Genomic DNA, 23,827 nt, shown 5'->3' on the forward strand with positions numbered 1-23,827 from the left:
TATCATTTTTATCCTCTGGGAAATATGTCCAGAGTTGGGCTTCTCCGTCTCCCAGGTGGCTTACGGAAAGGTTATTCTGTGCCTCTTTGACAAGTCCAGCCCCTGCGCCCTCCCCCCCACTGAAGGCCACACGTCTCCACCAGAGAAATTAGCTACAGTCAGACCCATGCGTCAGCTACCTGTGAGGTCTGTTATAAACGCCATTAAAGCAATACAGGACCTGTCACTGGAATTTTGAGCTTAAGAGGCCAGTCCCACCTGTGTCCCACAATCCTTTGGAGCAGGGCTGCCCATCTCTTTGCAGCTCCTCTGAGGAACTAGCCAATCAGGTAACCAGGCTGTAATGTTTGAGAAATTAAATGCCAACTCAAAAACTGTTTTATGAAACATTTACGTTTGTAACTTTATTTATCTGACACTCTTTTGTGATACAGCAAACGGCAAATTTTGTCTAGCTGGTATTCATCTTCACGTTCCCTTAAATTATCCTATATTCACCTGTTGGACGTTCAACAGTAGGCTGTCTTGAGCGTTATGCTAAACTCCCGATTAGCATCCCCACCGCCATGTCCGCTTGCCCTCCCTCGGCCGGGAGTTCAACAGTGTGTCCCCGTCTACTAAAGAAGCCGTGAATTTAATGCTGCTTTCAGCCGGCCGCCCTCTGCAATTAAACATTTATGAAAAATCACCGCGACCGTAAGGAGGGCTACGAGCGGCGCAGTCTGCTGGATGGTGTCTGTGTCCCCCCTCCTCGTCCCCCTCCTCTTTCTTTGTGTGTGAGCCCAGAATCAGAGAGCCAAGCATCTTATTATCCTTGTCAGATATCAGCGTCTCACTGCTGGCTGCTGTTTGTAAGTGATGCGCGCTAAGGATGATAGCTGGTATCACGCGTGATGATAGTTGATAGCTGGTGAAAATTTTGCCCTTAATGTGCTCCAGCGGAATGTTTCCTATCCATCTTTTTCTGCTAACTGCTAATGCTAATGGAGGATATAGTGCCAGCCTAGGAACATTGGTTTTAGCTAGAAGCATATCCATTTCACCCATCCTCCAAATCCATACCTCTAGTGCTTGGTTGCTGTGATCCTGGAGGATCTCCAAGGTAACATGGGCACTGGTCACCCTGGAAATTGTGGGGACACCAATCCACTAAGAGCATGTCTTTGGACTGAGGGAGGAAACAGGGGAACCCACAGGACAAAGGCAGAATATACAAACTCCACACACAAAGCACAGAAGGGATTCGAACCCCCAACGTGCTGGTGTCAGGCTGCAGACCTAACCACTGAGCCATAATGCCGCACCCACAGCAGAAACCTTTTTTTGGCAATGATATATTTACAGGCTTTTTTAATAAACCAATCAACTGTAAAAGAGTGAGACCTCAGCCCCCCCCCCCCCCCACTGCTAATCTACGCCTGTCACCTGCTCCATGTCGGCTCACTAAGAGAGGTGGAGAAAATAACAGCCGTATATCCCACGCGGAGCCCAAACAGCCCTGGGAGACGGCTATGGTTGGCCATCCTGGCTGTTACATTAATGGATTTAACCATGCTGCTTTGTATGAGTCATTACACAGATTTATTTTATTTTTAATTCGTCCCGCTAGTTTGCAGTCTAAAGGTCATAGGCAGGAAGCGTAGGATGCCTTTCTGGAATGTTCTGTCGCCCGCCACCCCCCCAGCTCTCTGTCTGAGGGACGCCCCAGGGGTGGGACACCTTGTTTCTGCATCGATAGCCTGTCAGGGCCGTGATCCGGTGGATGGCACTGTTCACACGGGGGGCAATTAGATGCAATAGCAGTACCGGGTCATCTCAGGCCGGGGGGTGGGGGACAGGTAAGGCCTCTCACGGCCGCATGGGCTGATGTCAGATGTGTTTTGATTTTGTTGTGCAAGCCTGATGAAGACTGATTTGGTCAGTTGTGACCAAACTGTGAAACAGGAAAAAATTTGCTACACATAAAAATATTGAGCATATTTTATTAGAGGCATCAGTGGGAAGTAGATGGACTCTCAAACTAGATTCAAATTTGTATTTAATTAACAAGGGGGGGGGGCATGCAGGTTTTACTGCATTTTCTGTTTCTGTGTTCTCAGGTGACCTTTAAGCAGGACTTGTCAACGGTGGAGATACATGACGAGCACATCAGAGGACCGCTGAAGGTAGGCAACCCAGGGATGTGGTGGTAGGGGCCTCTGAAATGGGCACCCCAGGGATGTGGTGGTAGGGGCCTCTGAAATGGGTACCCCAGGGATGTGGTGGTAGGGGCCTCTGAAATGGGTACCCCAGGGATGTGGTGGTAGGGGCCCCTGAAATGGGCACCCCAGGGATGTGGTGGTAGGGGCCTCTGAAATGGGCACCCCAGGGATGTGGTGGTAGAGGCCTCTGAAATGGGCACCCCAGGGATGTGGTGGTAGGGGCCTCTGAAATGGGCACCCCAGGGATGTGGTGGTAGGGGCCTCTGAAATGGGTACCCCAGGGATGTGGTGGTAGGGGCCCCTGAAATGGGCACCCCAGGGATGTGGTGGTAGGGGCCTCTGAAATGGGCACCCCAGGGATGTGGTGGTAGGGGCCTCTGAAATGGGCACCCCAGGGATGTGGTGGTAGGGGCCTCTGAAATGGGCACCCCAGGGATGTGGTGGTAGGGGCCTCTGAAATGGGCACCCCAGGGATGTGGTGGTAGGGGCCTCTGAAATGGGTACCCCAGGGATGTGGTGGTAGGGGCCCCTGAAGGTAGTTATCCCAGGATCACGCTCATGGGGCCCCCAGTACCTCTCAGGCATCACTGCAGAGTTTCTGCTCCATAATGAGCACAGCATAGTTAAGCCTTCATTAGAGCCTGTAATCTCTCCTCACCTAACCTGGCCATGTGGACCTTGGAGCACAGAGCAGGCCACTGAGGCCGTGTGCGACCGACATCCCTGACCCGTCTTTGGCCCTGCAGCCCTCTGATTTGGGGGGTTTGTATTGTTCCCATAGAGCAGCGTTTCCCAACCCAGTCCTCCGGGACCCCCAGTCAGTCCATATTTTTGCTCCCCCCCCAGCTCTCAGCGCATCTGTACCCAGTATTCTGTGTTCAGATTGTTTGGTACAGGTGTCAGGTTGTCCTCGAGCACTGGGTAGAGAATCACTGCGGTACTCAGAGCCATGTCTTACAGTGTGAGTATCACGATATGCAGACGACCAGAGAAACAGTGAGCACACCTCTCTGACAGCAAGGCAGGAAAGCATGTTGAGATAGACTCCTGGTTTATTGCTTTCCTTCAAATTCAGTTTGAATCGACGTCTGAGCTCCGGTCTTTTTTTGGGCGCGCAAAGATTGTGTCTCTGCGCAGTGAATTAAAGTCTCTGCTGCTGCAGGTGGGGGCTTCAGTGGAGGTGAAGATCCAAGATGGGGTGTACCAGGAGGCCACCATCACCAAGCTGACGGATGCCAGCCTCTACACCGTAGGTGAGCTTCGATCAGCTTCACTCTGCTGATACCCATCATCTACCACAGCTTGGTCCTGTTAAATCGCACCGTAGGAAAGAATCTCAAAGCTTTTCAAAGGCACTGATTGGTCGGCATCATCTGCTGACACGAGCGGTTTCGTGTTTCGACATGTCAATGATTTTTTTTTGGGGAAGGCAGCAAGCCCATGCGAACGTCATGAATCTGCACCCAGATGTGACGAGTGTGTCACATGTGTGCCAGGAACCAAGACCCGATAGGTGTGATGTCACAGGATGTAGGGACGGGCTCTAGGGCCCAGGAGCCGACATGCGTCCCTCTCCAGGGGGCGTTTTTAAAGACCGTTTGCTGCCTCCTTGGTTCCTACAGGTCACCTGGGGGGGTAGAGGGGGTGTTGTGTTGGGGGATGCTCTCTCAGCCTGGCGCGTGGGGGCTTTCCTGCGGTTCGTCGCAGAGCACAGTGCCCCCTGCAGCTCATGGTGCATCATGGCACCCCGAGAGCCTGGCTAATTTATTACCGTGCATGAAACCACTGGGAGGTTTCACTGGGCATTTATTTTGGTGATGTACAGAGAGCTTTGTGTGTGAGCTGTGAATGAGCGGAGGACTGTGGGTAATGGCTTGACCCATGCGACTGTCTCTCTCTCGCCCCCTGTGCTGCAGTGTTTGACGATGGCGATGAGAAGACCCTGAGGCGATCATCCCTGTGCCTAAAAGGAGCGAGGCACTTTGCGGAGAGCGAGGCGAGTCCCGGTGACCCCCCAGCCCGTCTTTCGTGGCTTTATGCTTCTGCCTAAAACAAAACAAAAAGCCACTTTGCTGGCCTACTTCTCGTGTTTTCTTACACACTGTAGTTATAATTATCCCGTGCTTTTATAAAATGAGCGTTTCTGCCGTGCAGGGATTTGTGTATTTACATATTCAGCGGGAGTGTCTCTCTCCTCGCTCTGAGAGCCTGAAGCCCTGCGTGAACCTCACACTTCATCACATACAGTAAACCTTAAGAGGGACCTTCTCCGATTTGGGCTGTTTTTCTGCATTTGGAATCTTGCCTGAATTAGACGTATATCATATCAGTAAGTGAGAATGAGATGCTCTGTTTGTTTTCCGACTTGTGGGTTGTTATTTGTAAACTCAAACAGTTCTCACTACATGCTCAACCTCTTTTGCTTGCATCAAGGGATTGTGGGATAATGACAATTAGAAAGGAAAGGAGAGGAAGGAACAGATTGTTTTTGATTAGCTTAGCTTGTCAATTGACTAAAGATGATCATGATTACATGTGGGTAAGTGTTCATATTTTTATTCTTCCGATTATTTTATTATTCTGACTATTGCAGTTTTTTTTTTTTAGTTATTCTTATTTATGTTTGAAGTAAGTCAGACGAGAAAGGTCATCCCGGTGATGATGTAATGTGTTTGCTGTCCTGGTGGGGCGTGGCCTGAAATGACAGTTCCTCTGCTTCTCTCCCTGCCCCAGACGCTGGACCAGCTCCCCCTCACCAACCCCGAGCACTTTGGCACGCCGGTCATTGGAAAGAAGGGCAGTCGCGGCAGGCGCTCCAATCAAGTGTGAGTTCCCACTAGCCCCGCCCCTTTGAAGTCCCGTCCACTCTGCCTAGCCCCACTCTAGAAAGAGGGCCTGTTTTGTCATTGGCTGAAAGGGCTGGCCTATAATTGTCTACCTTTTAATTGCCTACTTACTGGGGGAATAAGGGATCTGCTGTCAGTGGGGAAGGAAGCTTCTGGCCAGTCAGGGTCCCAGCTGGCGAACATCCCCACACCACCCTGTTAAGCACAATGCAGTTTCGGTGTGGTATCCTAATGCACAGTGGTGACATTTATTCCTGAGCAGCTGGCCTGTGGTCTGTGCCAGAGCACTGAATACGGGTGGGGGGTGGTGGGGGGGGGCAAGGCCTAGACCTGCCAAACCCTGAAATCTGCTTTTCTATGTCGCATCACTAAATCCGCTCTGCAAACGCCGCTGCTCGTTCCAGCTCCTCTGTTCTCCCGCTTAATTTTCCAGTTCCCGTATGCCGAGGTCTCCCAGATGCCAGCATTCTGAGCTGGGGCGTCTCTCCGGAATGTTCCTGCCGTTGATTGGGTCCGGTATTGATTTGTTGGGTTTTCACGCGTACATGTGTTGGGCTTAGAGATCCTATAACCATTAAAGGTTTTCTACCCTATAGCATAAACAGTACGTTTTCTGTCCTCGTGTTTTTCCAGAGTCGCTGTCTCTCTGGGATCAAAGAGGTGCTCTTTGGCCGGCCTGTGGGGGCCGTCTCCGTTAATCTCCTCGACAGCCGCACCAGATCGATTTTGCTTAAGACCTCTAAGTTGGCTAAACCCCTTCATTACTCTCGTACTGCTTGTCGGCTTTAAGACGCCCATTTGTTCGCGGGCCACTGCATTCTACTGAGTCCGACGGCCGTCATCGCGCGGGTCTTTTGTCCTTGCTAGTGGTGTCGTTATTAAATTAGGCCACTGTGAGTCGAATTCGAAGCAGTTTCCTTTGGTCAGGACAATAGCAGCTAGCTTAATGAAAGGGCACTTTTAGGTGGAATCAAATGGCTGGTCTGAACCCCAGTGCCTTGTTTTGGTGTTTTATTCATCTCCGATTCTGATTTAAAGCTATGTCTGCTGGGCCGGGTTGGCGTTTCTCGACCAAATTGAGGGCTTGCAATGTCCGTCGTGTGTATCGTAATGCATCTGTGAGGATACAATGCCAGGGGACCTCGGGCAGAGCAACATGCCGGACCAAGGCGCTTGATGTGCCCTCTGATCCAGACAGAGGCGATCTCTGAGAGAGGTGGTCGGGAAATCGTGGAATGAGGAAGCAGGCTTGAGATCACAGATATGAAACTCGTTTTCAGATGTCTTTACACGGCGAACATTAATTACTATGTTCGTTATATTTCGTGGCTTTATTGTCAGAAATATCGGATGCAAATCTAGCTGTTCATCAGGATGCTTTTTGCTTCTGAACTCTCCATTCGGTTATGTCAGCCAATATGATAACCTGAAAGCATTTGTTTTTTCCATTAATATTTCCAGCTTTTTGCGGGTTTAATTGTATTACACCTCATATTCCACCCTGTGTTTTCCTAAATTGCTTCTCGTCTGAGTTTGGAGGTCCGTCTCCCTCTAAGCTGTTTTCTTGTAAGATGCTTGGACCTGCTCTGCAGAGACCTGTCTAATATGGCTGCCTTTCAACTGCTTTGGCTTCTGGGTAATCATTAGCCCCTCACTTTCTTCAGCACAATGAACCATTTCCCCAGTGCTGGGCTGGAAACCAGCTGACAAAACCCTGCTGGAACTTTGGAAGGACTCTGGGGTCTTGTAGCACAAGGAGTTTGGGAGCCTGGCGGAGTCTTTGAGGAGTGTAGCTCTTCCTAGGTATCCGGGGAAGCAGTTTCACACCTCCAGAAAGTCTCCCTATGAAGATTTTGTTGGAAAACCCCTCCAGGATGAGACCAAGGGGGCAGCCTGGGGCATCTCCCGGCATCCCTGTAGATGCCACAAAATCGTTATTTTCTGAAAGAAATATGAGTCTGGTCTACCCTTCTTGATTTATTCTCCTTCTGTAAACTTCAGCTGGTTAAGATTGAGGAAATTCCTGGGATGATGGATGGAATTTCTGCTTGGACATTTATGGAGAACTGTAACCTAGGTCGTGTGACGTAAAGGTTGTTGGAACAGTGAGAGTGAAGATGTGAAGATGTGTTGGCAGCTGGGAAGGTCGCACTGTTCCTCAGAAGGTTCGCAGGTTTTGACTACTTTGAACACATTTTTTATTTAACTTTCATTGCTGTCAGGCTCCAGTGGTCAACTAAAGCAGAAGACAAATCAGGGGAATTAGAGTTAAATCTCAAAATGCAGGGTATTATCCTGAATATTAAGTATTCAGTCTGGATTGTGTTCAGCACCGTGTTACACAGTGGCGGTCTGCAGAGTGTTCAGGATGGAAGAAGCGTTCAGCACCGTGTTACAAAGTGGCGGTCTGCAGAGTGTTCAGGATGGAAGAAGCGTTCAGCACCGTGTTATGCAGTGGCGGTCTGCAGAGTGTTCAGGATGGAAGAAGCGTTCAGCACCGTGTTATGCAGTGGCGGTCTACAGAGTCTTCAGGATGGAAGGAGCGTTCTGCGCTGTGTTACACAGTGGCGGTCTGCAGAGTCTTCAAGATGGAAGGAGCGTTCTGCGCTGTGTTACGCAGTGGCGGTCTGCAGAGTCTTCAGGATGGAAGGAGCGTTCTGCGCTGTTACACAGTGGCGGTCTGCAGAGTCTTCAGGATGGAAGGAGCGTTCTGCGCTGTGTTACGCAGTGGCGGTCTGCAGAGTCTTCAGGATGGAAGGAGCGTTCTGCGCTGTGTTACGCAGTGGCGGTCTGCCGAGTCTTCAAGATGGAAGGAGCGTTCTGCGCTGTGTTACGCAGTGGCGGTCTGCCGAGTCTTCAGGATGGAAGGAGCGTTCAGCACCGTGTTACGCAGTGGCGGTCTGCCGAGTCTTCAAGATGGAAGGAGCGTTCAGCACCGTGTTACGCAGTGGCGGTCTGCCGAGTCTTCAGGATGGAAGGAGTTTTCACCTCTGTGTTGTTCTTTCCGTTCCATTCAGTCTTTATTCAGCCTTTATTTTCAAATTCTCTCTCTATAATTTTTGTTTTGCTCATTTTTAATTTTTAAATATTTAATTGAGGGGGCGGCATAGTGGTGCAGTGGTTAGCACTGTTGACTCTGGGATCCAGGTTCGAGTCTCCGCCTGGGTCACATGTGTGTGGAGTTTGCATGTTCTCCCCATGTCGTCGTGGGGTTTCCTTCGGGTACTCCGGTTTCCCCCCACAGTCCAAAAACATGCTGAGGCTAATTGGAGTTACCAAAATGCCTGTAGGTGTGCATGTGTGAGTGTGCCCTGCGATGGGCTGGCCCCCCATCCTGGGTTGTTCTCTGCCTCGTGCCCATTGCTTCCGGGATAGGCTCCGGACCCCCCGCGACCCAATAGGATAATCGGTTTGGAAAATGTACGGATGGATGGAAATATTTAATTGAACAGGCCCCTGTCCTGGGTTGTTCCCTGCCTTGCGCTTGTTGTTTCTCCAATTCCCCAGGACCCACATAGGACAAGTGGTGTAGAAGATGGATGGATGGATGGATGGATGGATGAACTTGCCTGTAAATGCCGCGGTATTATTGTTCCCTGTCCTTTCACCACAGAGGAGGTGTATTTCATGTTGAGCATTCGTCCTCCTGCCCTAAGATGAGTCTCCGTGTTGCCCTGGCATTAGCCATGTGACGTCTTCCTTTCTTCCTGGCAGCCAAGAAGAGGAGCTGTCTTCATCCTCCAGCGAGGAGGAGGAGGCAGAGCGGCCGGTGAACGACGAGCTGCTAGGAAAGGTGGTGAGCGTGGACTGCGTCGCCCCTGGCGACAAAAAGAAGAGTGCCTGGTACCCGGCGCTGGTAAGCCCCTGGGCTCCAGAACCGTGCGTGTTCTGGATATGCAAACAGGTCAAGAGGCACCATCGGGTCACTCGTATGTAGACGCACCCTGGGTCTGACCCAAACACCTATTTTTCTGCAGTTCTGACCCAAAGGCCTGCATTTCTCCTGCCATAGTCTTGCGGCTGATGCCATCCCATCGTCCCATTAATCACCCCCCCCCCCCAGTCGGCACGGTGATACCTTTGGGACGTGGCGCTCAGCCGCTTTACACACTACATGCGCCTCCTGTAGTGCTTTCTTTCCTTAATGTAGCCAAATGAGCACATTAGCAGCTAATTCGCTCGGGAGGCGAAGAAGTAGGCCCGGTGACTGCCGTCGAGCCCGGAGTTGGGGAGTGTGCGGGTCACTCGCTGGGCAGAGTCTCCCTGCTGCGAACCTCGCACTGAAGCCATATGGGCCGGCCGTGTGACACGCTTACCTCGTTTGGGCGGCTAGCCTTCTGCTTGCTAATGTGTTTCTGGCAGAGAACAGGAATTTAGGCTATTTTTTATTTTTTTTTTTAGCTAAGTGTTCTCTTTGTACAGCAACTTAATCACTTCACTGTTATAGTATTTGCAGTTTTAAATGATTATATTTGTCTAAGATCTGCAAATATGAATAATTAAGTGGCCACTGTGTTTTAGTCGGTTACATTGAGCCCTCAGTCCTGTGGCTCGGGGGTGAGACATTTACCGCGGCCGCAAACGTGACTTGGATGTCTTAAGCATGTCTTCCTCCTGTCCGCTCACCGGCTGCCTGACTTTAAAATTCTCTCTCCCTTGTGTCTTCCCTTCCTGGGTAATTAAAAAAAAAAAACACGACCTCAAGGTCATTTCGCCCGACTGCAGCGAGGAACTGACGATGAAAAAGGACACAGTCCTCGTCCGCTCCTTCAAGGACGGGAAATTGTAAGTGGCATGAACGTCGGCGAGCACGTGACTACACCCCCAACACTGAACAGGGATGGTGCTTTAGTAGCGTCAGACGCACACGGACAAACTGAACAAACGTTCGTTAGATGCTGCAGGAGGTGACTTATCAGCGCTGAATAATGAAATCCGTGTTCTGAGATCCCGTCGCGTAGAATAATGTCATTAAAAACAGACAGAAAAGGTGATGGTAGTATAGTCTTTACAGTGTACAGTCTCTGGTACCCGTGTTTTATTGAGGGGATGAATCCACCCTTCCTCACATCAGACTGGGTGTCAGATGCAGGTGAGAAGCACAGGTGGAAGTAGCCACTGGCTGCCATACCAAAGCCGATGGATTGCACTAATTTCTTATTTTAGCCAGTTAAAAGGAGGAATCCTCCCGTGCTTGTGGTCCTTCATGACCCTCGCTCCCGTGCTTGTGGTCCTTCATGACCCTTCCGGTCGTGTTTGTTCCTGCGTCCTCCAGGCCTCCCTAAACGATTTGGGTACTGGCCATTAATGGGACTGATTACGATGTTAATTCAGCGTTGTTCCACTCCCTAATTAAACATGGCAAGAGCTCCTTTAAGGGGGAGAGACTCTCGCGCCTGGTGCTGGTGTAAGACCATCTGCGGGCTGATTGGAAACGCGGATCTGAGGCGTATTCATGCGGCGGCAACTCTGAGCAGACCCACTCTGCAATCTCAGAGAATTAACCCTAATGAGAGACTTCATTTCAACGGTGAAAAAGTGTAGGAGGCTTGTTATTATAGTGTCACGAACTTCACTTTGATCTGAGGACTTGGATATGTTTCTAAGGTGGGATTTATTTATTTTTACTCATTGGTAATTAATCAAAATCTCACCTCTGCACCTTTATGTGGAAAAGTTCTGCGTTAGAGGCGCTAAAATCAGCTATGTGGCATTTATCCAAATAAAAAAACCTGTTGAGGACTCAAGGAAGCTTCCATCTGCGGGTTCAGGGCCATGTTGCTTTGGGATGCTGAAAGACAGATGTGTCTAGAAAAATGTGAGATGTTTCTGCAGCTCGAACTCCATAGTTCACCCCTCGGGATGTTTGAATGGGCTTTGCTGAATGCTTAAACAAATGTCATTTTCTTATGTTATAAAGATGAATTCATAACTGCACTATTTGACACCTAAAGATGTTACGGACACAAATCTTAGGCCACTTACAAAACTCTGACAAGATGTTCAGGAAACTCAATATATGCTTAGATCAGGGGTGGCCAATCTTATCTAGAAAGGCCCATTGGGTATGCGGGTTTTTGCTGCAACTCCCTAATTACTAATTAGAGGACTGATTGGCTGAAGAGTCCTCACACCTGAGTATGAACAGCAGACCTAGTTATCCCAAAACCCTGCAGACACGCTGACCCTTTGTCGATAAGATTGCCCATCACTGGCTTAGATTATTAAAAAATGTTTTTTTTTGGATAATAAAAGCATCAAAACAGATGTGTGTCAAAATGGTGAGGAGATACTGGTTTGCTCCAGTCCGGCCAGAATCCAGATGTCAGCATGACTGTGGTCTACAGACATAACCCTCAGGATCAGTCCATGTTATTTCTCTGAGCCAGCAGTGACATTCTTTGACACATCTGTGTAGCTCTTGTGCAAATGAACGCGGGGGATTCCCTCAGATGCCTCGATCTGCGGCCGCTGTAAAAAGTACGGCAGGGTGCTCTACTCCTCCAAAACCATTTGAGAGCGACGCTATCCTAGCTAATCCATTCCTGCTAATTAGCATTTTTCCCCTGGGCGTTCAAGGCAGACGTGCTTAGCATGGCTCCTGGCTCATAGCACGCGGAGGAAATCCCCACACGGGGCGGGATCTCCGCCTTGGTATCGGCTGTGTGTGGCGCCGGCCCCCCGCCAGCCCTGCGCTGTGTCTGCTGTCCTCAAGGGGGCGCCTGTCTGTGTTACAGCTACACTGTGTTACGGAAGGATGTCCAGGAACTGGATGACGAAAGTCCCCCTGAAGCAGAGCTTGGACTCAAGGCAGGTAAGGAGGCTTGGGGGGGCGGGGGGCGCGGGGGCACTGACACAATAACAGGTAATCCAGAGAGGGCGTTTGCCTCGTGATACCAGTAAACGGACATTACTCCTCCTGCTGGGAGATTATCTTGAGGTCACGGCTGTTAACAGGAGCCCTTTGCAGTGACCGCTAAGACAGGCCATGGTGGGTGAATAACGATCCTCTCTCTCATAATGACCCATAATGCCCTGCTACATCTGAGACCCCCTTCCTCTAGCATTGTGGGATTCCTCCTGTTTCGTGCATCCTGACAAAACCATAAGGTCTACTTGTTTACACCCTTCAGACACTACCTCTTCCTCTCTGTGTGTATTTTTGACTTAACTGTACGCTAGAGCTTGCGTTAAACCTGCCCGTGTTCAGGCGTGGCGTTAAGAGCGGGCACGGTAATCACCGCTACGGATATGCAGCGTGACGTTTTGCAGAGCGAGGTTCATGCGGGATTATGGGAGAGGCCACGCCAAGGCGTATTAATGATGAGCTGGCCGGCCACGCTCCCAGCGGTATACTGTTATGGCCCATCCCGTCGTGGCGGTATTCCTTCGGGTCATCTCTGATCTCGGAGCGGCCAGTGTGTGGTGAGCACCCTCACATTAACAGGGTTCGCGATCTGTGGGTCGGGAGCTACTTCAACGGTAAATAAGTAGCAGGAGGGTGGAGATAATGGTCATTATTGCCTGATCAGTGGGGACTCTGCAAAGCTAGTCACTGGTGCCATGGGGGGGGGAAGCAGCTTGTTTTATTGAATCTTTTTTCAGTTGCTGCAGTTTGTTAGAGTAATAAGCCTCTTGTGGGGCTGGATGTTTTGTTTGGCCTAGTGAGAGCTGTAGAGGGCTGCCTAGGCCCGTGTTTCTACCCAGAACCCAGCACACCCAAACCAGACAGTCAAGAACGAACCAAACAATGAAGAACACTGAATACCTGGTACAGGCGCGTTGGGAACTGGGAGGGAGAAAACGTGGACTGACTGGGAGGTCCCCGTGCACTGGAATGAGAGAGACTGCCTTAGGCAAAGCACGCCTTTGGACTCATCCTGATCCAGGGGGACTGGAGGACGGTCAAATGTCTGGCAGTCACCTGTGTTTGTGCAAAACCCTATGATAATCTATTGTTCTGTACCTTGCCCCCCCCCCCCTTCTACAGCACTGGACGGGGCTTTGGATTTCCTCCGGAGTGGACTGGTGCCTGCCTCCTGGAGAAGGGAAGTAAAGGAGGACACCTCCAGCAGTGAAGAGGAGGATGTGGATGAGGAAGAGGCTCAGGAGGGGAATGCCAGCAGCGAGGAGGAGGAGGTGCTGTGGGTGGGGGGGGCTTCACGGTTCACATGGCTTAATGGAGCCCCCTGTTAGTGATCGGGTGGGGGGGGCACGGTCCCGTCTAGCGACATTAATATTAACACCCCCCAGTAGTATTTGCTTTTGATTAATTGGGTGTTTAATCTGGAATAAGAGAACTGAAGTGTAATTTTTAATGTTCCAAAGATAACCAGGTAATGAGATGACAAGATTCTGCCCCCTTTAATTAAGTTACTCCCAGCGTCGCTCCCGTTTTCCCAGTGCCCTTTGCTGTGCGTCAGGGATGCTGGAGGGTGCCGGAGTCCATCTCGGGGCAGTCGCTATATCTCATTAATTAAATATGCTAAGGAAGTACCTCGATCGCAGGGCTCTCCTGAATGTCCCCCACTAAAAAACTCTCACAAGATCAGGAAGATAGAAGAACGTACGGTTGACTGAAGGCGCTTGAATCTGTGATCTCCCATTGCTGACGTGTGAGCTGTATTGGGGGTTCCCCACTCTTCCTTGGCTCCTCCCCCTCCCTCTGTCGAGGCTCCCTGCTGACTCTCTGAGGACTTTCTTCCAGGAGGAAGTGGAGCCTTTTCCTGAGGAAAAAGACAACTTCCTGCAGCAGCTTTACAAGTTCATGGAGGACAGAGGTGAGGGTCCTGTGGCATTTCCCAGCTGCATGGAGGCGGCCATCTTGCCAGTGATACGCTGGGATTCATCGTTAATTCACGAATGAACTGTGTGTTCTTAACAGCTAATAAGGTTTCACATTGCTAAAGTGTCTGGCTGTGATTAAATGAGTGTTATATTGGGCATTTATGCATAATGTATAACCATAATATTTATTGTAGAAATGATACATGTCATATAATTATACTATTTACTATTTATCTATTTTCCATAAGTGCTTGAGACTTGCGAAGTTGTGGTGATTTTACTTAATGTGTTGCATTTATACTGTATGTAATGTCATTCATGCATGGGCACCCAGAAAGATTCATAATGAAGTTTTTTTTTTAGTCAGATCAAATTGTGCGTTCAGTGATGAAATTCACTAGTATGTTTCTGTCCAGTCATGGTAATATAATATCGTAATGTGTAAATGGGCTGTTGTAAATGAGTCAGTTATTATAAATTAATTTCAAGTTGAATGTTTTGACCTTGAGCCTCAATCAGGAAAATCCTGGTGACGTGTGTAGACAGAGAGGGTGCTGATGGCTCACACCTCCAGGGATGGGGGTTCGAATCCCACTGCTCTGTGTGCGGAGTCTGCATCTACTCTTAATAGTGTATAAGTTTCTTCTTGTAGTCCAACGATATGCAAATAGGCTAAACCAGTGTTTCCCAGCCCAGATCTTCACGCAGTCCACATTTTTGCTTCCTGTCAGAAATTTCTCATTTTTGCTCCCTCGGAGCTCCCTGTTTGGGGTTCCCTGAAGACCGGTTTGAGAAACACTGGGCAAAACTGTATCTCAGGATTGCCTGTAGAATGTGATTCACGGTGTGTATGTGCCCTGTGAAGGACCGGCATCCCATCCAGGGTGATCACTGCCCCGTGCCCTGAGATGGACCAGCATCCCATACATATTTCCCCAGTGTTGCTGTGGGGTGGGTGAAAAGTTCCCAAAATTGCTCCAGTTTCCCAGATCCCATGGCAACTGACGGTGTCGCCCCCCACCCCATTCCCCCGTCCCCACAGGAACCCCCATCAACAAGCGGCCAGTGCTGGGCTACAGGAACCTCAACCTGTTCAAGCTCTACAGGCTAGTGCACAAACTTGGGGGCTTTGACAGCGTGAGTGTCCCGCTTCTGCCATCCTGCCGCAAATTTTTCTCTCTTTTTGAAGGTTTCCAGATGCTTGTAATGACATCATATTTTCTGTTCATGTGCCTGGTAGCTATTGATAAAGGGCTCTTCTGTCAAACAATCTAATATTTTTGGATAGTGTTATCTGGAGCTAGGGGGTACCACATCAGCCTAATGAACCCTGCTCCCCCTCCCCACAGATCGACAGCGGCTCTGTCTGGAAGCAGGTGTACCAGGACCTGGGAATCCCAGTGCTCAACTCGGCTGCCGGCTACAATGTGAAATGTGCCTACAGGAAGTATGTCTGCTGTCGGGCAGCATGTCACTGTTTTGCCAGCCTCCCTCTGAGCTCTGATGTCTCGGGGGGTGCTGTGTGTGTGTGTGTGTGTGTGTGTGTGTGTGTGTGTGTGTGTGTGTGTGTGTGTGTGTGTGTGTGTGTGTGTGTGTGTGTGTGTGTGTGTTCCCTTTGCTGTAGGCTGTGCTACGCTAACAGCCTCAGTACGCTATGAGTGCTCCCCTCCCGACTGTGCGTCAGTCAGAGCAGAGGGGGGTTTTCCCATGAACTAGGACCCCAACCCAACATCACTACCGCTGGACTCAAACCACCTAACCTCCCCTTTAATTAAAAACTGCACCTTTCTCCTTGTTCAGTGGCCATGACCAGAGAAACAGTGATAGGGAGGTGACAGCGAGGGGGGGGGGGGGGATGGAGATGGGGGTGCTGTCACACCCGGGCCCCTCACTAAAGCAAGCCCCCAAATAGTGAGGGAGGATGACTTCAGGGGCCGCCCTTGCCGGCCATTAGAGTGCAGTGTGTTGAGTTTGATGTCTGTAAATAGTGTGTGAGTGTGTGTCCCATCCTGGGTGTCCCATCCTGGGTGTCCCATCCTGGGTGTCCCATCCTGGGTGTCCCATCCTGGGTGTCCCATCCTGGGTGTCCCCTGCTAGACAGGCAGCTGAATTCCTTGCTGGTGTCTCCCTTTTGCAGGTATCTCTATGGCTTTGAGGAATACTGCTCCTCATCTGGGATCTCCTTCAAGATGGACCTCCCTCAGAAGCCAGTTGAAAAGCAGAGCCACAAGGCAGATGAGGTGAAGGCCGAGATGGACGGAACGGGCTCTTCAGATGCCCCCCCGACCCCCACGCCCTCCAGCCCCCAGCCCCCGGTGGAGCCGAACCCCTGTGAGGAGGAGCAGCCACAAGTCACACAGCCTGTTGGCTGCAAGGTAATCTGCCCCCTACTCCTCCCACCCATTGTGGGGAGGGAACCACTGGGGAAGGGGGGTGGGGCATGGGGTTAAATCATTCTGCTCTGTGCAGGAGGAGAAGACGAGTACCAGTGGGCCGGGCGACAATGAACCAGCAGCCCCCAGTCCAAAGAAGGAGGAGGAGGAGCAGGAGGAAGAGGAGGAGGGCAAGGACTCTGTAAGGAAGGATGACGGACATGGGGACTGTGGTCCAGGAATGGAAGACGTGAAGCTGGAGGAACATGACGACCAGGAGACTCAAGAGAAACAGGGGTATGTCCTTCTCGACCCAACCTCCGTCCCCCTGCCCAACCTTCCCCCCCTCCCCGCTTGACATGCTGGCTGAGGGGGCATCCCTCCTCTTCGTCCTCCTCAGCTCATCCCCCTCCTCCTCCTCAGCCCATTCCACCTCCTCCCCCTTCTTGTCCCCCTCCTCAGCCCGTCCCCCCTCTTCAGCCCATTCCCCCTCCTCCCCCTCCTCAGCCCAATCCACCTCCTCCCCCTCCTCAGCCCCCCCCCCCTTCTCCCCCTCCTCCTACCATCGCTGGCAGCCTCCTTTGTTGTCCCTCCCTTTCATCAGGTTAGAAAAGGTGCGTCGTGGCTCTCGAGACTCTAGCGCGGGGGTCAGGCCCCAGCTCCTCGACCCCCAGGCTGCCGTTCTGGCTCTGGGTCTTTCCCTACTTTTCCCAAAGCGCGTCCCCATTTACTGTGGTGATCAGGTCATGACCATGGCTGGCTTAGCGCCTCAGCCCTTTCCTAGCGTCCTCCATGGTGATTACGGCGAGGTCCTTGCTCGCCCGCCCGCCTGGCCACCCACTCGCTCTGTTCCTTCTGTGCTTTGACAGCCCCCCCCCCGGCTGCGGGAACAGTGCGTGCCGTCTGCCGCACTGGGCAGATGAGGTCACTGCGCCGTGGATGGAGATAGCACCTGCGCTACTGCGCGTCTTTGCAGTTTGTTGGGAGTGACATCACTCTGGCGAGTTCAGGCAGGGCCACAGGCATCGGTGTGGACAGCTGGGGCTCAGGGTCCTCAAAGGGACGGACAGCGGTCTAGTCTAAATCCTGACAATAGTCTGTTGTTAAAGGAGGGGTTTCCTGTGGGGTGTTGGAGCATCACGGCCCTTGTGAGGAGTCATTATGATGACATGCCCCCGTGTGTCGAGATCCAGGGAGGAGCCATCTTTGGGGGCGGAGCTGCCGTTGGGGGGCATGGCTTGTAGCACAGGGCGCTTGGCGTTTGAGCATTCCTAAATTAGACCCCGTGTGTTTTTCTGGGTTCTGCCATGTGGCGGGCGCTTCTGAAGCCCTGTGGAGGCTGCTAATTGGCCAGCCCTCCCCTTGGCATCTTCAATGCCTCCGCCCACGCCTGCCACAGCTGCAGCCTGCCCCCTGCTGGAGGAGGCAGTTAGCCGTGCGTCCAAGACACATGCTGAGGTGGCTGAGGCCTCGTTCTGTAGGTTAAATATCACTGAAGCCGTTTCTAAAAATGTTCCGTTTCTGAAACTGTGGTTGTCCCTGATAGCGCTGTCGAGTGGCTATATTTTTACTAGCTGATGGCAGCCAACAGGCCATGATGGTCTGAGCTGTGGTTCGCTGTCTGTTCTAGGGATGACAGCAGCCAGGAGGGGGAAGGGGAGGAGTTTGAGTGTTACCCCCCCGGCATGAAGGTGCAGGTGAGGTATGGTCGGGGCCGCAATCTGAAGACATACGATGCCACTGTGAAAGAGTCGGACCTGGAAGGGGGAGAGGTGCTCTACCTGGTGCACTACTGCGGCTGGAACATCAGGTGAGGCTGGGATCTGACCTTTCCTCCTACATACCGCTGTGCTGTGAGGTCGTGGCTTTGTCCCGGTTTGGTATTCCCTCGAATCTCTTGGTGTGCCTATCGCCACCTGGTGGCAGCTGTGAGCAAATGACTGAAAAAGTAAACCTGAACCATTTGAGTAACCGGACATGTGCTTCTCCAGCTTAGCGGGATAGATGCCCCTCAGCGCTCCCACAAGTCTCAGCGGTGAGAGAGGAGTGGCAGCCTTAATGAGACGGAGGTTAGGGATACCTCCCCATTAGTCGTCATCCGTGCTGAAAATCAGATGCCAGCAACACACCGTCTGTGGCGCTTGGTCGGTAGCGTTTGCTGAATAGATGGTGCAGCCACCTCGCTTATGACTAACAAGGTTGCCTCCCTCACAGAGAGGCTGCCTCCCTCACAGAGAGGCTGCCTCCCTCACAGAGATGATCGTCATTTCTGTTTTCCTGGTTAACTGACTACCATCCCCTCTCCCCGATCGCCCACATTAGCCCAGTTTCCTCGTCCGGTAGCCTGAATTGTCTCCATTTCCCACCGTCGTGGTTCCGCATCCCACGGGGGCGACGCCACTGTTTATCCTGGCCTCTGTGTCTCGCTCAGGTATGACGAGTGGGTGAAAGCAGACAAGATCGTGCGGCCGGCCAACAAGAACGTAAGGAAAGTGAAGTACCGCAAGAAAATAAAGGTAGGTGCCTTGGGGGGGGGGGGGGGGGGGTTGATAAGAGCAGGGCTCCTCGGTGAGAATCAACGGGTGGACGGAATGTTCCAGAAAGGCTTTCTGTTCAGTGTTTTGCTGGGTCGGAGGAGAAACGGTTATGTGAGGCTGGTCATTTTAAGCAGCACGTCATCGAACTTGATTGTGCTTTGGAAACAAAAGTTTATGAATACATTTATGAAACGGTTTTAATCAGTGGCGTTACCAGGAAGCCATCCTGAGGTGGATATTTGGGTGTATTGGGTGGGTACCACTGGGCAGGAGTCAGAGGGTTTGGGGGGCCCCCTGGTGGGAAGTCGGACCATGACGCAAAAATGCAACAAGGAGTCTCCTACCCTATTTATAATGGGAGCTATTTCTCCAAGGGGAATAACGGGGACAGCCACATATAATACAAGATTACACTCAGTGGGTCAAAGCTGTTAACTGGGCCGAGGGGGAGTGGTCTTAAAATTTATATTTTCTCTTATTGGGGGGATCCTGGGATGATTCTGTTAATTCATTAATGATTGGTTAAATTTGGTTTGTCTCCTGCCCCCTGTCCACTTGTAGCCACGCCCCTGAAATTAATTTATGCGAGTTTCAGGCCGGCCCCGTGGGTTGCACTGCTGCACGGCCTCCCCGTGTTGCCAAGGGTTTCTCCAGTTGCTCTGGTTTCCTCCCACAGTCCACAGACATGCAATCAGGCTAACTGGTGTCTCTAAATGGCCCACGATCCTGCGTGACATCTGCCCACATCAGCCTGGGGACAGGCTCCAGGCCTCCCCAGCCAGAATAATTCACTGCAAGATGGATGATCTGAATATAATCCCATGGTATTTCTCAGTGTCCTCCTGAGCCTTAACACATAGTGTTTTATTTTTAAATTGTATGCTTAATTGACAGAACAAAACGGAAAGGGAGAAAGAGAAGACTGACCGACTGACGGATGGGGAAGAGACCCCTCCCTCGGTGAACAGCCGGCCCCATCGCTTGCCCAAGCCCCCCTCTCACGATGGCAAATCTCTGGAGCAGCCTCTGTCGAAGCCCGTGGAGATCACGTCCATCCTTAATGGCCTGCGAGGTAACTATGTCCGTTAAGGGACATCAGAGATCAGATAAATGTGTGAAAGCTGAACTGTTAATGGCGAGGGTTATTTAAGTTCATTGCATGCTGCTATATTCTAGAGTGCTGTAATGATCAGTGCTGGCCCATAGAGGGCACCCTCCTCATAGTTGCTTATTCTTTTGGCTTCAGCATCCGAAAGTTCAACTGAGGAGGAGAGTGAACATGAGTACGACGACTGTGAGAATGACGAAGATGAGTGTCTGGGGGCCCATGGTGGCCCCGGGAGGATTGCCCCTGACGAGGGGCTGTGTGTGGAAGAGCTCTGGGAGGGAGGCCCCCCACTAGAGGGCGCCCAGAACGTATTGGTGGAGAGAGAACAGACTTTAGGCTGCCAGGACTGTGCAGAGAGCGGCAGGCACAAGACTGAGCTGGAAACTGAGGGGGAGTCGGGTGCCCGAAAGAGGAGGGCAGAGGGCCAAGGGGAGCGCAAACTCAAAGGGGCATGTAAAAACAAGCCCAGGGTTGGTGGCACCTGCAGGAACGCAGACTGGCCACTCAGCGGCTCCCCCAAGAGACCGGAGGACAGAAGCGCAGTCCCTCGCAAAGAGGGGAGCCTCACGTCCAGCAGCAGTTCAGAGGATGAGGATGACGAGGACGGCCCCAGGGAGTCACGAGAGACTGGGGAGCAGCAACAGACCAGAAGCAAACAGACCCCCAACAAGCGGAAAAATGGACTAAAGGAGAAATCAAAGGCAGCGCGACCCGTGGGCTTCTGGGAGGTGTCGGAGAAGAGGCCCAAACTGAGCGTGACTGCAGAGGAGAGGCTGACTGGCGGCACACGGCCCAAAGGTCACAAGGACGTCTGGTCCAGCATCCAGGAACAGTGGCCCAAGAAGACCCTGAAGGAGCTGTTCTCAGACTCGGACACTGAGGCTGCAGGCTCGCCGGCGCCAGCCATGCTGGGCAGCGAGGAGCCCGGAGCCGACCCGGGGCTGGAGGACATGGAGGGGGATGCCGGTGTGGCCCAGGACGAGCCGGAGCCGGAGAAGACCTGCGAGTTCTCTGGCAGTGGCAGCAACTCTGTGCTGAACACACCACCCACCACACCTGAGTCTCCCCATGAGGTCTCGGGCATTGCCGATGTGGACCCCCCCACGGAGCCAGAGAACCCTGCCTCCCCGCCATGCCCCTCCCCTCCCCAAGCTGTAGCCCCTCCCCCACACTTGGCCCCTCCCCCACCCTTGGCCCCTCCCCCTGCCCCACCCTCCCCCTCTGGCCCCACCCCTGAGGAGAGTAGCGGCGGCCGCAGTGAGACAGACAGCAGCGCGGTGGAGGTGGAGAGCCTTGGGGTGGAGGTGCAAGAGCTGGCCCAGGAGGAGAGGGCCAGCTCCCCACCAGGGGCCTTCGACGTGGGCCTCTCCTCCACCTCCTCCTCCTCCTCTTCCTCCTCCTCTTCCTCCTCGAGCAGCAGTAACTGCAGTCTGGCCCTGAGCAGCAGTGGGCAGCTGGAGAGCGAGCAGATGGTCAGAGGTGGGTGAGCTAGAGGCAGAGCGGTCAGGTGGTTTAGGTAGCTCAGGTGGGACAGGTTGTCAGATGATTAGGTAGTTTGGTGGGTCTGATGATTAGATAGTCATGTAGGTCATGTGTAGGGAATCGTGGGGTCAGGTGATCGGTAGGTAGGTGAGTTAGGTGATCTGGTGGGTCAGGTGATCTGGTGGGCAGATAGTTAGGAGGCCTGTGGGATGATTTTTAAAAGTGCTAGTGATCATTGTTTTAGTTGTTAGCTTCGTACAGCGCTCAGAAAATCGTGAAACACCTCCTGTAACAGTCTTGCGGATTTATTGGTTTAATAACAAAAGTCCATTGAGAAGCAGTGTTTAACATGTCTGTGTTGATGTTTTCTTTTTATTAAATGCCATAAGTTTTTGACTGACTCATTTTGCTATTAATTGCAGTTGTGGTCATTAGCTCCCAAAGAGATAATGTTTGGCATATTATGTTATTGCAAAGGTATTACTCTTTTAAAACTATAATTGAGGTTTCAGTTTATTACTACCTGAAATCGATGTTTTCCTTAGAAATACTGATTGCTTCTAATGTGGCATATTTTTGTAAACAATATAGCAATAATTTTGTTATAAAACCAATAAATATGCATTATTTCTACTGAATTAAACTAGCATTCTGGGACTTTCTGTGAGCACTGTGTATACAGTGTAATGTAATGACTTGTGTGTATTTGCAATGGCATAAATCTACAGTCAAAAAAGCTATTTTATGTGTCTCTCTTTCTCACTACCTCCCTCCCCCGTCATAGCTGCAGTGACCCACAAGCGCCTGCGGGAGGCGCCAGCAGGCACTGCTCCCAAGAAACCCAAGCGGAGTCATAGGAGCTCGGGTGTGCAACCCAAAAAGAGCCGGAAAGCAGGTACCCCCCCGCTTTACAGATGAAAGGAGGAGTGGAGTGTTTTCAAACAGATTGATCAACACTTTATCCGCTCTGTCTCGTAATTATTAAATCAATCTTTACATCTCAATGTGTCTTAAAAAGATGAATAGCTGTCTACCCCCCGCCCCCCAGCACACAGCAGTGACAGTGAAGACCAGGCCCCCGGCGACAGCGCTTCCAAATCCCCAGCCTCCAAGCCGGCTGGCAGAGCCCCCCCTACTGGCCACAGATGCCACAGGCCTGCGGACTCGGACCAGCAGCAGCACGGCCGTTCCACCCGCGTGTACAAGTGGAGCTTTCAGATGTGTGAGTGCTGTGCACTGTGCTGCTCCGTGCCTCTCACTGTGGGCTTGGCGCCCCCTGGTGTTCCGCCCACATCCGACCTCGCTCCCTTCTTGCACGATACTGGCCTATTCAGCATGATCCAAACTGATGCTCGATGGGCTGTAAATATTCCTGTAACTTGTCTGTCATATAACTCTTTGGATAACACTTTACTTAAGGCCATGTTTATAGTAATTTATAAACGCATCATAATAAATAATAATGCATTCATAAAGAATTATAAACATGGCTATAAATATTCACCAAAAGCCATAACACATTATAGCCATGTTTATTATGCATTATGAATGCTTTATGAAGCACTCATCTATAATGCACTATAGATACCTTTCATATTTCATATTATAGAATAGTTCATGCACTAATTTTAGAAGGCTTTAGGTGTACTGCGTGTCGGACAGACCTCCTGCCGCCGTCAGTTTTATTTAGCCATGCAAAACATTCATATGTGTGGTAACTACAGTTCTAAATGAATCATTTGTCTTCCCATCTCTTAATAATGAATAGTCTAAGCAATTGTCATGTTTGGGGCCTGGAGGGACTAAGCTCCCCCAGGGTGGTGCCCTTGGCCATGTAGGGTCACTGCCCTCTGCTGTCCTGTGCCCCCGCAGCCGAGCTGGAGAAGATGAGTAGCCTGGAGAGGATCACCTTCCTGCAGGAGAAGCTGCAGGACATCCGGAACCACTACCTGGCCCTGAAGTCCGAGGTGGCCTCCATAGACCGGAGGAGGAAGCGGCTAAAGAAGAAGGAACGAGAAAGTAAGGGAGCATGGAAGGGAGCAATGAGAGAGTAAGGAAGACAGTAAAGGAGGAGTGAGGAAGGAAGGGAGGAATGAGAGAGAAAGGCAAGAAAGTCATAGAAGAATGTGGAAGGAAGGGAGGAATGGGTGAGGGAGGCTAGAAAAGAGGGGAAGGGAGGAATGAGAGAGAGGCTAGAAAGTAGGGGTGAGGAAGGAATGAGAGAGCAAGGAGGAATGTAAGGGAGGGAGGAGGAAGGGAAGAATGATAGTAAGGTGAGGAAGGAAGGGAGTAATGTGAGTGTAAGGAAGAATGTAAGAGAGGAAGGAAGGGAGGAATGAGAGCAAGGGAGTGGAGAGGAAGGAAGGGTGAAATGACAAGTAGGGAGGAAAGAAAATACAGGAGGATAGAAAAAGAAAGTAGAAAGAGAAAGTGAGGGTGAAAGGAGTATAGAATGAATGAGAAGAAGGAAAGAGAAAGCAAAGAAGGAAAGAAA

The 23,827-nt window shown here is 51.3% G+C and overlaps 1 protein-coding gene across 7 annotated transcripts in view; it reads left to right on the forward strand.

Annotated features, from left to right (window-relative positions):
- The window catches only part of LOC125715479 (AT-rich interactive domain-containing protein 4B-like), a 57,576-nt gene that overhangs the window by 31,026 nt on the left and 2,723 nt on the right, over positions 1-23,827 (forward strand). For 4 of the 7 annotated variants that reach the window (XR_007384081.1, XM_048987020.1, XM_048987021.1 and 1 more), the window contains exons 4-23: positions 2,100-2,165; positions 3,364-3,454; positions 4,118-4,197; positions 4,935-5,026; positions 8,762-8,903; positions 9,753-9,832; positions 11,785-11,861; positions 13,038-13,187; positions 13,753-13,827; positions 14,877-14,971; positions 15,184-15,281; positions 15,972-16,209; positions 16,304-16,503; positions 17,837-18,016; positions 18,638-18,722; positions 19,638-19,815; positions 19,990-21,330; positions 22,118-22,228; positions 22,382-22,555; positions 23,206-23,352. Coding sequence is in view for 6 of the 7 variants with exons in the window: in XM_048987020.1 (XP_048842977.1) it covers positions 2,100-2,165; positions 3,364-3,454; positions 4,118-4,197; positions 4,935-5,026; positions 8,762-8,903; positions 9,753-9,832; positions 11,785-11,861; positions 13,038-13,187; positions 13,753-13,827; positions 14,877-14,971; positions 15,184-15,281; positions 15,972-16,209; positions 16,304-16,503; positions 17,837-18,016; positions 18,638-18,722; positions 19,638-19,815; positions 19,990-21,330; positions 22,118-22,228; positions 22,382-22,555; positions 23,206-23,352 (3,700 nt within the window). In the remaining variant the exon portion in view is untranslated. The remainder of the gene's footprint in view (positions 1-2,099; positions 2,166-3,363; positions 3,455-4,117; positions 4,198-4,934; positions 5,027-8,761; positions 8,904-9,752; positions 9,833-11,784; positions 11,862-13,037; positions 13,188-13,752; positions 13,828-14,876; positions 14,972-15,183; positions 15,282-15,971; positions 16,210-16,303; positions 16,504-17,836; positions 18,017-18,637; positions 18,723-19,637; positions 19,816-19,989; positions 21,331-22,117; positions 22,229-22,381; positions 22,556-23,205; positions 23,353-23,827) is intronic. The other 3 variants (XM_048987023.1, XM_048987024.1, XM_048987025.1) reach the window with 3 other exon arrangements.

Source organism: Brienomyrus brachyistius, chromosome 20 (assembly GCF_023856365.1).
Source record: "Brienomyrus brachyistius isolate T26 chromosome 20, BBRACH_0.4, whole genome shotgun sequence".
Classification (NCBI taxonomy): domain Eukaryota; kingdom Metazoa; phylum Chordata; class Actinopteri; order Osteoglossiformes; family Mormyridae; genus Brienomyrus; species Brienomyrus brachyistius.